Genomic DNA, 15,631 nt, shown 5'->3' with positions numbered 1-15,631 from the left:
TGGTGACTCCTCAGGGAAGCCATGATGCTGTGCCTTTTGAGCATTGCCGTTTTCTCTTGGCCTCTCTCATGGCTGGTGCAAGGGGCCCCCAGTTCCTTCAGGACAAATGCCTGTTTTCCATTAAGCAAAAAAGGGAGGCTGATGTGAATCTGCTATGTCCATGGTGGGAAACTGCCGGCCACAACTCCTGTGCATGGTGGCATCAGGTGCAAGCGTAGGAAAGCTGCAACTGGGCTGAAAGTGGGTTTGTGCCGTCCGTCATCTGACCAGAGGTGCCTGCAAAGCTCTGCACACAGTTTGTTTAGAAATGGTGCGGGCCAGAGCAGTTCCCTTGATGACACTGTGACCTCAGCGGCTGCCCCCCCCCCCAGCCACCTGCCAAAGAGCCCCCAGAGGGTGGGTGGGAGAGAGAAGGGTCTGGTTGGCCAGCTGGATCTCATTCTCCAGCCCGTGCTGTGAGGGAGTCAGGTTTGGACGAGTGAAGATTAAGGTGACTAAAAGGAAAGTTGCTTTATGGTCATAAGCACCCAAGAGGAATGCTACTGTTTCAGGCCAAAGGTCAGGCCAGTTGAGATCCTTTTCTCACTGTGGGCAGCCAGATGCAAGCAGGCAGGGCATAAGCACAACCATGCTTTGCAAGCTGTGTTCCCAGCAACTGGAATTCCGAGGAGCACTCCCTCTCTTCCTGGGGGTTGCACGCAGGCACATCATGACTAGCAACCATGGAGAAGCCTTGCGCTCGGTAAATGTTTCTAACCTCCTTTTCAAGACAGTTATCACTACATCTTGTGGTAGTGAATTCCTTTGTTCAACTCATTGCTGTGTGAAGGAGTTTTTCCTTTTGTCTATTCTGAATCTTCCAATACTTGGCTTTGTGGGATGAGCCCAAGGTCTAGTATTACGAGACAGGAAGAGAAGCTTCTGTTGCCTCTTTGTACAGCTTTGTACAGCTCTATCATGTATACACAAGCTCCGTAACTTAACTTTTTTCCTGCTCAAATCCTTTAAAGTTGTAACCTTTCCTCCCAAGGTTATTGCTCTTGCCACCAGCGTCCCAGAAGCTCACCTGCCAACTCAATGGCTCCATTAACTGCTTTTGCCTGGATTTTCTGCTCTCATTGCTGACAGTTTAACTATCTGGCATCTGTTTTGCTTGTCTCCGCAGGACAAAGAGCCATTGCGGTCAATCCTCCTGAAGGATGTGCTGAAGACTCATGAATGTCTAGTGAAATCTGGGTATGGCTTTTGTTTCCAGCTGGGTTTTATATTTGGCATTGGCCCTTGGAGTCACCTTCTGCAGGTTCTGTCTGCTCATGTGAGGACCAGTGAGACCCAAGGTTTTGGGGGGGCCCAGCACCTTACTGGAGAGATAGAGATAGCGGCAGCCCCAATTACTTGACAATATCCTGTAAATATGGGACTTTAAAAAGAAAAGATTGCTGCTAAGATTGGTAGGAAGAGCTCTGTCAGCCCTTTGCAGTTAGTTCCTCTCTTGCCCGACACAAATGGAACTTCAGGTGCCTCATCAAGGAATAGTTAAGGGAAAAGCTCAAAGTGGGGGGAGTGATTTGATTCAGAGGAGAATAGAAGTTTAAACCCTCTCTCACAGACCATGGCCCTAAACCAAGTCTCTCTTATTCCTTCATGCACATACCAGATTCTTCTTCTTCTTCCTCTTCCTCTTCTTCTAATTTGTATACAGTTCACAAAATAAAATTACAATATAAAAAACATAAGATACATAATAAAAATAAGAACAGAAAACGAACCAATCCCCCCCCCCCAAAATACATTTAAATGTCGTTTTTGACTGGTGCCTAAAGATGTATAATGAGGGTGCCAGGCACACCTCTCTGGGGAGAGCATTCCACAAATGGGAATCCACTGCAGAAAAGGCCTATTCTTGTGTTGCCGCCCTCCAGACCTCTTCTGGAGGAGGCACATGATGAAGAGGCTCAGAGGATAATCTCAGGGTCTGGGTAGGTTCATAGGGACCATTTACAGATTTATAGGTCAAAACCAGCACTTTGCATTGGACCCAGAAACTAATTGGCAGCTGTGATATGCTCAAACCATTTTGTTCTGGTGAGCAGCCTGGTCACCAAATTCTGCACTAGCTGAAGTTTCAGAACCATCTTCGCAGGCAGCCTTACGTAGAACGCATTGCAGTAGTCTTACCTAGAGGTTAGCAGAGCATTGATGACAATAGTTAGGCTGTCCCTGTCCAGATAGGGGTGCAGCTGGGCCACCTGAGTCCCAAGCAAGAGCAAAGGATCCAGGAGTACCCCCAAGCTCCATACCCACTCCATGAGAGGGAGTGTAACCCCATCAAGAGCAGGCAACCTCCTAGCCCTCCGGTCTTCAAAACCACCCACTAGCAATGCAAATCAAGCAGATTCTTCCCTAGTGCAAATAGTAGCAGAAACTCTCGTCTTTGGCTTAGTGTTTTGTCCAAACGGGGTTCGGGTTTATGGTTTATTTGAAGAGAAACAAACCACCATACCTTGTTCAGACATAAGGCTAAGCCTGGAATATTAAAATAAAAAAATTCCTTCAGTAGCACCTTAAAGACCAACTAAGTTTTTATTTTGGTATGAGCTTTCATGTGCATGCACACTTCTTCAGATACACTTGAAATAGAAGAGTCAGACCCTTATGTATATACAGAGGGTGGTGGTGGTGGTGGGTGGGAATGGGTGATGGGCTGATGGGAGTGGTAAACCTGTAGATGGCTGTTAACGACTGCTGATAACTGCAATTGGTCCTGAGGGGGAAAAGCAAGGGCTGAGGCGCTAAAGAAAGCTTGATCATGCATAATGAGATAAGAATCCAACGACTCTGGGGTTGCGGCGCTCATCTCGCATTATTGGCCAAGGGAGCTTCCAGGTCATGTGGCCAGCATGACAAAGCCGCTTCTGGCGAACCAGAGCAGCACACGGAAACACCATTTACCTTCCCTCCGGAGCGGTACCTATTTTTCTACTTGCACTTGATGTGCTTTCGAACTGCTAGGTTGGCAGGAGCTGGGACCGAGCAACAGGAGCTCACCCCGTTGTGGGGATTCGAACCACCAACCTTCTGATTGGCAAGACCTAGCTCTGTGGTTTAGGCCACAGCGCCACCCACGTTTCAGGAAACATAGGCCTGTGCAATTAAGGTGAATTAAAACATTCAGTTGTCCTGGTGCAACAAATCTACTTTAAAACAGAAATGGGCTTTCTGTGGATAGGAAAGTGATGGCGAAATGAATACAGTCATACCTTGGGTTGCGTACGCTGCGGGTTATGTACTTTCGGGATGCATACTCCGCGGACCCGGAAGTGATTACTTCAAGGTTGCGCTGCGCGCGCATGCACATTAGCATTCTGCGTGCTTCACGCATGCACAGAAGCGCTCTATCGCTGCTCTGGATACGTACTTTTCAGGGTGCGAATGGCACCCCGGAACAGATCAGGTATGTATCCAGACATTTTTTCACCTTCGCTGCATTAAGCAGTTGGTTCCTTACCTTTCCCACCCCAACCTGGCCACAGTGATCCATGTGACGGTCACCTCCAGGCTTGACTACTGTAATTCGCTCTACGTGGGGCTGCCCTTGAAGCTGTCCCAGAAACTCCAGCGGGTGCAGAATGCTGCAGCAAGGCTCCACACGGGGTCCCTGCCATTGGGAGCATATTCACCCAGTGCTTTTCCAGCTGCACAGGCTCCCGGTGGAGTACAGGGTCAAATTTAAGGTGCTGGTTTTGACCTTTAAAACCCTTTATTGCCTAGGACCCTCGTACTTACACGACCGTCTCTCCTGGTATGCCCCGCGGAGGACCTTAAGGTCCATAAATAATAACACCTTAGAGGTCCTGGGCCCGAAGGAAATCAGATTAGCCGCACCTAGAACCAGGGCCTTCTCAACACTGGCCCCAACCTGGTGGAACGCTCTGTCTCCTGAGACCAGGGCCCTGCAGGACCTGATTTCTTTCTGCAGGGCTTGTAAGACAAAGTTGTTCTGCCTGGCATTTGGCCTAGAGCCAACCTGATCCCCTCCCCCACTTTCCCTTTCTTTTTCCCTTTGAATGAGGCTGCATTTTTATTTTTAATTTTAATGTATTTAGTCTTGTTGTTGAGTTATATTTTAACTAGTTGTTTTATATTTGGTGTTAGCTGCTCTGAGCTGGGGAGGGCGGGGTATAAATTAAAATTTATTACTATTTTTATTATTATTATTAATAATAATTTGGGGTACACACACAGGCCATGCATATCCCTGGTATTCATGTCTCCAACGTGAGCAGAGTCAGAGTCAAGGAAGTTACAAAAGGCAAGAATGCCTAAGGTGGATGTTTCCACTGTTGGAAAGCGACTGGGGTCTCTCCCGGCCCTGCCTGGAGATGCTGGGAAGGGAAACTTGGAATTGATGTAGGCAAAGCAGCTGTTCTCTCACTGGTGGTTGCAGGTTTATTTTGTGTTCCAGAAGATAACTTAATAGTGTGGGAGAACTGTTGTTTTTTGCTGGCATGTGTGTGCATGTGTGTATTCCTATTACATGGTGTGTTGTGCAGCGGTAAATTAATCAACACAGAGTCTTCTTCATAAACAGAATAAAACTTTTACTTAAGAAAATAAACTTGTTTAGAAACAGCATACCGGAAGTTAAAGAGCATACAGTGGAACCTTGGTTTACGAACACCTCGGGTTACGAATTTTCGGTTTATGAATGATTGTAAGTAAACCGAAAGTAAGTTAGTAAACCGGAAGTAAGTAAACCGAGGTTTCCGAGGCAGTTTGCTGTTAATAGTTAGCGTAGTAGCAGTTAGCAGACTTGAATGATTGTGTCGGCCTTGTAGGCCTTGCCTTACTGCTCCTGCTCTTAAGAACCTTTGTCTCATGACATGGTGCAATAGCCATTTAATGTCTTGCCAAAGGAATACTGCAACACTTTTGTGGAATAACTGACATAAAGAAGAAAAGTGTGGTGTCAACATGTTGGCTTTTCCTTCTGTGTTTTCTAGTGATCTTCTAATGCGGGACAATCTCTTTGAAATCACAACGAGCTACAGGACCTTCTATATCCAGGTAAAATACCCTCCTTACTGACCAGTGGAAACTTGGCAGGTGGGGCAGTTTTTCGGGAGCACCCTAGGGGTTCCTTGGAGAGAAAATCCTTTACGAACCCTGCCATCAGGGACCCTTTAAGACTCCTTTGCCTCCTAGGTCAGATGGCTGCACTGACTGGAGCTGATGGGAGTTGTAGTCCAAAATCATCTGGAGGGCACCAGGTTGGAGAATGCTGGCATAAAGCTGGGATGGGGGGAGATGGCCAGGAGCTCTAGGTTCTCCTCAGCTTTCTCTGACTTCCTCTTCAGGGGAGACTTAAGAATTACCAGCAGCCCAGAGAGCCTGGCTGACATGGCTGGCTGCTGTTCAGATGTAGCAAATGGGAAAGGGGCAACACGACCGAGTCTGGGTATTTTTAGCCTTGGTTTCTCCCTGTCCATAACAACCGATAATTCATGGATTTAATGAGGGTGAAAGAGGAGAGCGCAAAATGTGGTCTGAAGCTCAACATCAAAAAAACCAAGATCATGGCCACTGGTCCCATCACCTCTTGGCAAATAGAAGGGGAAGAAATGGAGGCAGTGAGAGATTTTACTTTCTTGGGCTCCTTGATCACTGCAGATGGTGACAGCAGTCACGAAATTAAAAGACGCCTGCTTCTTGGGAGAAAAGCAATGACAAACCTAGACAGCATCTTAAAAAGCAGAGACATCACCTTGCCTACAAAGGTCCGTATAGTTAAAGCTATGGTTTTCCCAGTAGTGATGTATGGAAGTGAGAGCTGGACCATAAAGAAGGCTGATCGCCGAATAATTGATGCTTTTGAATTATGGTGCTGGAGGAGACTCTTGAGAGTCCCATGGACTGCAAGAAGATCAAACCTATCCATTCTGAAGGAAATCTGAGAGATCCTGAAGCTGAGGCTCCAATACTTTGGCCACCTCATGAGAAGAGAAGACTCCCTGGAAAAGACCCTGATGCTGGGAAAGATGGAGGGCACAAGGAGAAGGGGACGACAGAGTACCAGATGGTTGGACAGTGCTCTCGAAGCTACGAACATGAGTTTGACCAAACTGCGGGAGGCAGTGCAAGACAGGAGTGCCTGGCGTGCTCTGGTCCATGGGGTCACGAAGAGTCGGACAAGACTAAACGACTATAAACAACAACAACAACAACAACTTTATGTGGTGGCATATAATGTAAATCTGCAGCTATAGAGGCTCCTGTGACAACTTCTTTCTTGAAGTTGCGGCACAATGGAATTGATCTTTTAATTATTATTAATAAACACAGCATGAAGGATAAAGCTTGACGGCTTTGCTGTTAAAGGCATAATACTTATTTTCTGTCAGAAATACTGTTTCAGGTTTAAACAAGAACTCTTACCTATAATCCCCCCACAACAGAACTGCTTCGATTAAGTCTATTTTTTCCTAGAATGGCTATCTGCTTTTACTCTGCCTGTAAAACATCTCTAACCCTCTTCGCTCCACATGAGGAAATTAAACCAGTTAATTCTGCCTGACAAACAACTCCCTTTGCTACTTCCCTAGTCCAGGCCCTGCCAGTTAGAATGCCAACTTCTCTCTTTACTCTCTCCTGGTGGGCTGTTTCTCCTCCCTGCCGTGATTGGCGAAGAGCCTCCAGGAGGATGACCCAGTGGTCTGTCCATCACACCAGGGTCTAACTGCACCCCAGAACACCCCCCAGAATATCTCCCTACTGCATTTGATGAGTCATAGTCCTCAGAAGACTCCTCTGTGTAGAGATGGGGAAGAAATTCAATTTGGTTAATGTTTAAAAGTGAACCTAGCAAATTTACATTTTCTAAAACAGTATGAGAACTGAAACACAGGCATCCTTCAAAATTTGCACTTCTCCAAATTTTGCCTTGCAGTTCTCCAGCCAAGTAGGATGTACGAAAATGCTACTTGTGCATAAACCAGTGGCGGACTTTAGGTCTCTAATTTCAGCAGCACCCTGATCAGTGCTAAAATTTAGTGCCCCCCCCCCCCTGCACTCTGTTCTACAGCATTGTTGTGTTGTCCCTGCAATGTAGCACCCAGTGCAGCCAAACTGGGCACGCTACCCTAAAACTGCTTCTGCATAAAGATGCATGTATTGGGGGAAATAACATACAACAAATAACATACATATTCGGAAAGGCTGTGTTACGAATATATACGATAGAGATAGATAGATGATAGAGATAGATAGATAGATAGATAGATAGATAGATAGATAGATAGATAGATAGATAGAGATAGAGATAGACATACTCAATGAAATTCCATACATAAATGTGTATATTAGAATAAATTTGTACTAAAATGCTGACAACTTTTCATGACTGGTTAAGAAATACCACAAACCAATGTGGGAAAGAGGAAACTTGAGAGAAGCTAAAATTGACAATTCCATCCATCCCTACTATCAAACCAGAATACTTCCATAGTTATAAATATACATCTGTGTATACTGGTCCTCAAGTGATCAGTACACATTATGCAATTTCAAAATTTGTTCCCAGTTGGGAGGACTGTATTTGTTTTAAAGTTTTTTTTCCTCAACAGTTAATTTAGCCCTTGACAGTTAACTCTGGTCTTGCCCTGCCAAACAGGATGCTTTTCTGACAACCTTTCAAGCAGAAAGGGTTGAGTGAGCTGAGACTTTGTACACAGTTCCTTTTTGGCCTCTGGGCCTCCGTACCAAGGGCAGCCTGCTTTTGCAGCTATTTCACTTCTCCATTCCATCATATTTATAGTGAAAGTTATTTGTGCAGGTGCAAAAGAGAACCATAAAGATGGGGATTGTTCACATGTACAGTGTGTGGTAGAGCAGGTCTAGGTCTTTTTTGAAGAAGACTTCTCCATTTATGTTTCCTGTGTTACGCACCGTTGGGGAGGAAGCTTCCTAAATACACAATCCACCTGAAAGCTACTTTGTGCAATCCCCACGGATGTGAATGGGAGAACTGTACATTGGAGAACTGCACAGGTTGGCCATTTCTAGTAGAGATAGGGAACAGCTGGCCCTACCACCATCTCTGCCCTTGGGCCACAATGCCTAAGGCTCATGAGATTCGTGGTCCAATAACACCCAGAGGGCAACAGCTTCCCCGTTTCCTGGCTTAGAGCCTTCAGCAACAAGTGACAATGGACAGAGTTGGGGTTTTGCACATGGTGCTCAAGAGTCCAGCATATTCTCAAGCTGTGCATGATTCCTTGCTATTCATGGACATAAAAAGAGCCTGCTAGACCATTCCTTTTCCCCAGAAATAATTTTTATTCATTTTGTCATAATAAAACAATATAACAACAATACAGAAAAAAATAAAGAAGAAAGAAAAGAAGAAACACAAAAGACATACACGATAAGCAAAATTTTACTTTCATCTTCTAACTTTCTAAACATAATTGGATGGGCTTCCTCAAATCCCCCCTATCTGATTTTCATTTAAATTCATCTTTGGGAGTTTTCATACATCATAACTTTAACTCATTATTTAAACATGTCTTTAACCTATTGTTCTCAAATTTTAGCCTATTTTCATCTTTTACAATTTCCATAATCCTATCTTTAACTATTTTAATCTTAATTAAATCATATCACCTAATATTTATCCTTTTATATACCATTACTTCATTATACAATAATATCCTTTAATAAACACATTTAATTAATTTCAATTCTCACAAAATTAACCTTATATTCCATTCCCTACTACCTCCTGTCTCTTCTGAAGATAACCATCTTTAGAAATATTTATATTACACTTCTCATAATTATTTATTATTTCCTATCTTTCCCCACCATCTCTTCCCTCTGGTCACTAACTCTCCCAAATCAGTTTGGCAAGTTCCATAAATCAGTCCAATTTCTGTCTGGATTAACCTATACCTCTAACACCAAGATTCCTTCTTCACCCCACTCCCTTTCTAGCATGTTTTAAAACCCAAATACCTTTCCTCCCCCCACTGCCCCCTATCACCATCAACCCTTCTATTTGGCATCCACTTTTCCTGACTTTTCCAATTTCTTTCATTAGCTTCTGTCGCAGAAATAAATCCTGCTCTCTCTCTTTTGCGCAAAAACGAAGTTCTTCAGTACTTCTTGTTGGTTTTGCTCCCTTCCTTCATTATGGACTTTCAGCCTCTCACCCAAAAAGTCCCCCACTTTCTCTTCTTTCTGGACTTTCTGTCTCTCACCTGCAAAGTCCTCCATTCTTGTCTCTTGTTTTATTTCTGTAATATCTTCTTCAGCCCCAACAATTTGTTTCGACCTTTCAATCTGAAGTCGATTCGTTTTTACTTCCATTCCAATTTCCGAAAGCAGCCTCAAGACTTTCTGTTCAAAACCAGATGGTGTATCGTCTACAGCCATTCCTCCTCTTTCAAGGACACAGCAAGATTGAGAAACAGGAAATGGTGAATCCTTTGTCTCCAGACTTGAAAGTGAAAAGTTATTTTCCAACTGGCAACATAATATCATTCTAAATTCCTCTTTTATTCCTTAAAATCCTTAAAGCACCCCATCAAGAATAGGTTACAATTTCTATTAGTAGCAATCCAACCTCAGTCTGTCCCTTCCCCAGGGCTTCGAAGCCTCGGAGAACAAAGCAAATTCCTTAATGATGATGGTGTCTCACCTTCCAGCTTTTCTCATTCAATTTTTCCAGCATTTGCAGCGATTTTTCTCAGATAGCATTCCTCCTCCCCTTACCCTGCTTCTGGGGAGGAATTTTCAGCTCAATCTTTAGAAGTTTTAAAGTCTCAAAAAAGTGTTCTCGGCTTCGGGAGAATGTTACTGCCTTCCGACTCAATCAGTGGTCAGGGACTGGCTTCCTTTCTAAATCCCTTCCCCGTGACCAATTAATTGGACCAATTAAGTCCAATTAACTCAAATTTTCCTTTTTTACTCACGGTATTCAATTGTCCAGATTTCTTTACAATTTAAAGAAGAATTGACCGCTCAAGATCCTCCGGAACAGTAGCTTCGCACGATGAAGGTAGCAAAAGTATCCACAGCACCCACGTCTTCCACTCAGCTCGCTCTCGGGGGCTCTTATTAGCGCCCTCCGGGGAACCGAGGAGACATCAAGGGCCAAGGGACCACTGCCAGTCTGGAGAGGCCCTTTGGAGGAATGAATGTGTTGGCTCCGCATATGACCTTTGGCTCACCAGATGCTGCAGGATTACCAGTGCTAAGGAGGTTTGGGTGGGAGGCTGTGGGAAGCCCTGAGCACAGAATATCAGTCTACACAAGGGTACAGAAGGTGGCCAGCTCAAGTCTCTGAGAACTCAAGCAGCATCGGATGTTGGACAGCACCAGAGTTGTGTCATGTGGAATATTTTTAGTTGGTTTTGATAGAGTTCACTCAGATTTGGAACATAGGAAGGTGCCTTGCACTTAGTCATACTGTTGCTTCATTTCCCTCGGTGTTGTCTATGGCAGCAGCTCTTCAGAGTTCCTCATAGCCCTACCTGGAGATGCCAAGGACCTTCTGCATACAAAGCAGATGCTCTAAACATGAGGGAAGATCAGAATGATATGGGCAGGTGCGTGGTGGATATCACCAAAGGAGATAATAGCAGTAAAAAGGGAAAATTTAGAAGGGAATTGGCCAACATATAAAGGTATTATTGGAAGAAAATGAAGGGAATATAAAACTAAAGGAATATGAAAAGGTTAAAAAATATTTAAATGTTTGGCTGGCATATTTCCAAATTAATCAAAGATTACAGTGTAGCTTTATTGCTGATAAGGGTCCTTTAAGTTGCGCCCAGGCAGGACAGAGATAGCCAATAATGACACCGGGGGGGTTGAATCCAGAGAAAGAATTTAATTCTTAAATTTAAGAGACTCAAGGTGGTTAGTTCCACAACGAGAGTAAAGAAACACAGATTTCAAAGCTTCTTTATACACTTCTTGTGGGCTCCTTTCCCCTCCCTGTAAATGTGCGCACGCAAGGGGTTCACGCACGCAAGGGGGTCACTAGTACACGTCCTGTGCGTAAACCCTTAGCCTTCAGTTTACGCGTCAAGCTAGCACTTCCAGTAGCCTTGAGTGAGACTACGCAGCTGATAAGTCCTTCTGCGTTCCAGGCAGGACCAGCTCATCTGGCCTTGATAGCTTAGCTGGGCATCCTGTTCCTTTTGCTTTGAACTTTGACACACTTTGGTGCAGAGACACAGAGGCACTGAAAAGCAAGACATCCCAGGGCTACAGCCATACAGTCAGAATTTATACAATGCAAGCAATGCAAACTATAAGATCCGATTTGGCTCAATAATACAATTAGCAAATCACTCCTCCACATTCCCCACTTTTCCTATTTGGACCGACGGAGCCTTCCGTCGCGTCCCAAGGTACTGGTTGGTATTCCCGTACCAACCAATAAATTGGGGCCTTAGCATTCAATGCACCATCATATTGGGAATTTGAAAAAGGATACTCAAAATTTGATAAAATATTATTAGAAGGGGACAAAAATATATGATTTGTTATTAGAATGGGACACTAAAGAGGAACAAACGAAAGAAGTTATGATTAAGTGGGGACAAGATTTAGGAAAAGTAATAATGATAGAGAAATGGGAAAAATTATGGATAAGAGATGCTGTATCAAATTTACCCCAAATTATGATTTAAGGGGAAATGTCCTAAAAATGGGTGGCATCTTATCCCGGCGAAATTGGCGAAGATATACAAAGGAATTGAGAATACATGCTGGAGGTGTCATGAGGAGGTGGGCTCGTATATGCATGTATGGTGGCAATGCAAAATAATCAGGGAATTTTGGGATAAGATCTATATAGAAATGAAAAAAATATTGAAATATTCTTTTAAAAAAGTTCCTGAATTATTTCTGCTAGGAATGTTAAGTGAAGACATAAATGAAAAAGACAGGTGTATAACAATGTATGCTACCGCATCAGCCAGACTTCTGACCGCTATAAATTGGAAAAGTGATGTAATTCCGAAAATAGAAGATTGGCAAATCAAAATGGTAAGATACCAAAATATGGCAAGGAAAGTAGGAGAAAGCAAAGGAATATCAAAGCAGAAAATTGATCAAGATTGCAAAAAAATTGTGGAAAATGCTGATCTTTTAGCAGACAGGTTAAGGGTTCAAGAAAAATAAGCAGAATGAATTTAACATGCAAAAGGCATACAAATAGAAATTTGGATATGTAAACCGAAACAGAGAATAGGCTGGAAGTTAGCACAGGGTGGAGGGTGAGAAAGGATGGGTAAGGGGCATTTTTTCTTTTCTTTTTCTTTTGTTAGTATTTGTTAGTATTTTTTCTTTTGTTAGCAAATATCCTGTTACTGGAATCTGTATTTTATGAGTTTGTATTTTGTAAATGAATTTGATCAGAGTTTGAATTTGATTTATAAATTATTGAAGAATAAATAAACTTTTTTGCATCAAAACAACAACAACAGAATAATAGGGGCAGGTGGAAAGGCTGTTTTTCAGAATGGTTTTTGCAAAGCAGATGGCTGTTCTGTGCACATGTCAAGGAGTTGCACTTGGCTGAGTTTTGTTTATCAGTCACATAACTGTGGGAAGGTCTTGTGCAGGGGAGCGTGCCAACATCACGCTGGGCAGCACTTTGGCTCAGAAGCACGAGATCATATGTTTGGTTTGTAGAAGTAGGCAGATTCCATCCCTGGGATCTCAAGTGTAAAATATATTGGTTAGGAGGACCTAAGGCCGTGGACAACAGCTGCCATTCAGAGCAGGTGGTATAGGTCCCAGCGGTTTGATTCAGGGCCCATCCATACCTCAACTTAATATGGAACCCCTTGTGCCTCCTTTAAAAACACCACTCCATGCGACATTCTCCTGCAACTGCTGCTCACACACACTTTCTCCTTCCTAAATCTGGAGAATCCCTATGCAATCGATGTAGCAGCCCCCTGTGGCAAAGACCCTCAGGGTGTGAAGCAGGGCAAGGAAGTGTGTGGCCTGGGGAGAGTCCAAAGGGCCAGATAGAAAGGCTTGGAGGGCCACATTTGGGGCTTATGCCTGAGGTTCCCCATTCTTGAGCTGGGCCAACAAGGTGGGAAAGTGCCAGGGACAGAGGCCTTCTGGGAATTCAGTGGACCAGGAAGAAAAGGTTGATTCCTGCAGGCAACAAACCACAGGAATGTTTGGATTCTGTTCAAAGTACATAGCCCAGAGCTTCTTGGAGGAGAAGCAGGATGTAAAGCAATAGGTCTAGCTTGCTGGCCAGCCTGAACAGCAAAGAAGCTTCTGCTCTTGCTGAGTCTTGTACCTCCACCTCTTTGACACTGCCATGGCATCTCCCACAAGACCTGTTCACAACAGGAAGTGGGGCTGGCCGCTGTGGTGGAGGGATAGCCAATATGGTGCCTGCTGGATGCTGTTGCACTACAACTCCCATCAGCCCCAGCCAACATTATCAATGGTCAGGGATTGTGGGCATTGTAGTCCATTGACACCCAGAGGACCATGTCAGCTACACTGATGTAGTACTTTGGCATGACTGCAAAAGGAACAAACAGTTACTTAATCTGTATCCCACCTTTCTTCCAAGCGCCTCCAAGGGTGGCACCCATGGTTCTCTCCTCACCTACCTAATTTTATCCCATGTGAGTTAGATTCAAGCTGAGAGATATTGATGGGCCTAAGGACCCCCCAGTGAGCTTCCTAGCTGAGCAGGGACTGACTCCTTGAGTCTTGAGTCTGAGACTCTTATGCAAGGAACTGCCAACCTTTATCTGCCTAGAGGCACATTTGGTGCCCCCCTTGGGTCACTTTACTCTTCCCAGAGATCTTGGCAGAAGTTGGAGCTAGTGGAGTTAATCTGAGACTTGGAAGGCACCTTATAAAATGGTGCATGCATGGAAAAGTGGATAGAAAAAAATATGTTCTCCCTCCTTCATAGCTCAGGGTCATCCAGTGAAGCTGAATGTTGGAAGATTCAGGACAGATCAAAGAAAGGACCTTGTCATGTGCTACAGAGTTAAACTACGGGACTCTCTCCCACAGGAGGCAGTGATGGCCACCAACTGTGTGGCTTTAAATGAGGCTTGGACAAATTCATGGAGGAAAAGGCTCGCCACATGGCAACTCGCCACAATGTCTATGGTCTGCCTCCACAGCCAGAGGCCATCATGTTTCTGCATGCGAGTTTCTGGGAACCACAGGAGGGGACAGGGCTCGTCGTGGGCTCAAGTCCTGCTTGGAGATTTCCCACAGGCATCTGGTTGGGCACTATGAGATCAGGATGGTGGACTAGGTGGGCCCAATGGCCTGATCCAGAAGGATCTTCTGATGTTCTTATATAGAGCTGAAATGGGGGGAAGTGACATTCTTCCAACTTCCACTTCCATAGAATCATAGAGTTGGAAGAGACCACAAGGGCCATCCAGTCCAACCCCCTGCCAAGCAGGAAACACCATCAAAACATTCTTGACATATGCCTTAAAGACCTCCAAAGAAGGAGACTCCACCACACTCCTTGGTAGCAAATTCCACTGTCGAACAGCTCTTAGTCAGGAAGTTCTTCCTAATGTTGAGGTGGAATCTTCTTTCTTGTAGTTTGAATCCATTGCTCCGTGTCCGCTTCTCTGGAGCAGCAGAAAACAACCTCTCTCCCTCCTCTATATGGGATCCTTTTATATATTTGATCATGGCTATCGTATCACCCCTTAACCTTCTCTTCTCCAGGCTAAACATACCCAGCTCCCTAAGCCGTTCCTCATAAGGCATCGATTCCAGGCCTTTGACCATTTTGGTTGCCCTCTTCTGGACATGTTCCAGCTAGTCAGTGTCCTTCTTGAACTGTGGTGCCCAGAACTGGACACAGTACTCCAGGTGAGGTCTGACCAGAGCAGAATACAGTGGTACTATTACTTCCCTTGATCTAGATGCTATACTCCTATTGATGCAGCCCAGAATTGCATTGGCTTTTTTAGCTGCTGCATCACACTGCTGACTCAATGTCAAGTTTGTGGTCTACCAAGACTCCTAGATCCTTTTCACATGTACTGCTCTCAAGCCAGGTGTCTCCCATCCTGTATTTGCGCCTTTCGGTTTTTTTGCCCAAGTGTAGTACTTTACTGTTAAAATTCATCTTGTTTGCTTTGGCCCAGTTGTCTAATCTGTTAAGGTCATTCTGAAGTGTGATCCTGTCCTCTGAGGTATTAGCCACCTCTCCCAATTTGGTGTCATCTGCAAACTTGCTCAGGATGTTGAATAAGACTGGGCCCAAGACAGAACCCTGGCAGCTCTATGCATTTTTCAGGGAAAGGAAAAGTAGGTCCCCTCTGCACCTCATAGGCAAGAGGCTCAGGAGCTTAGCAGGTGCCAGGGGAAGATTGCAAAGATATCATTGTGCTGCCCGTGGGTGACACATTGGCAACCCTTGCTCTGACTGCTTTGAGTCCCCCCACCCCAAGTAATCTGGTGTATATATTTTATGAAATACATAAATAACTACTAGCTTCTGCTGCTTCTCCAGTGTCTTTCTTCAAGGCCAGGATGAGAACATCCCCTGCTACTCCGTGTTTTGTTCACCCCATGCTGTGATGAGCAGCAGTCAGTGACA

The 15,631-nt window shown here is 44.5% G+C and overlaps 1 protein-coding gene across 3 annotated transcripts in view; it reads left to right on the top strand.

Annotated features, from left to right (window-relative positions):
* Nucleotides 1-15,631, top strand: part of PLEKHA2 (pleckstrin homology domain containing A2) — a 110,730-nt gene that overhangs the window by 81,861 nt on the left and 13,238 nt on the right. For all 3 annotated transcript variants that reach the window (XM_035138979.2, XM_035138974.2, XM_035138978.2), the window contains 2 exons: nt 1,166-1,236; nt 5,004-5,067. In XM_035138979.2, coding sequence (XP_034994870.1) covers nt 1,166-1,236; nt 5,004-5,067 — 135 coding nt within the window. The remainder of the gene's footprint in view (nt 1-1,165; nt 1,237-5,003; nt 5,068-15,631) is intronic.

The sequence above is a fragment of the Zootoca vivipara genome, chromosome 15, assembly GCF_963506605.1.
Source record: "Zootoca vivipara chromosome 15, rZooViv1.1, whole genome shotgun sequence".
Lineage (NCBI taxonomy): Eukaryota > Metazoa > Chordata > Lepidosauria > Squamata > Lacertidae > Zootoca > Zootoca vivipara.
The sequence above is the reverse complement of the archived record's forward strand: the minus strand, read 5'-3'. Positions and strand labels throughout refer to the sequence as shown.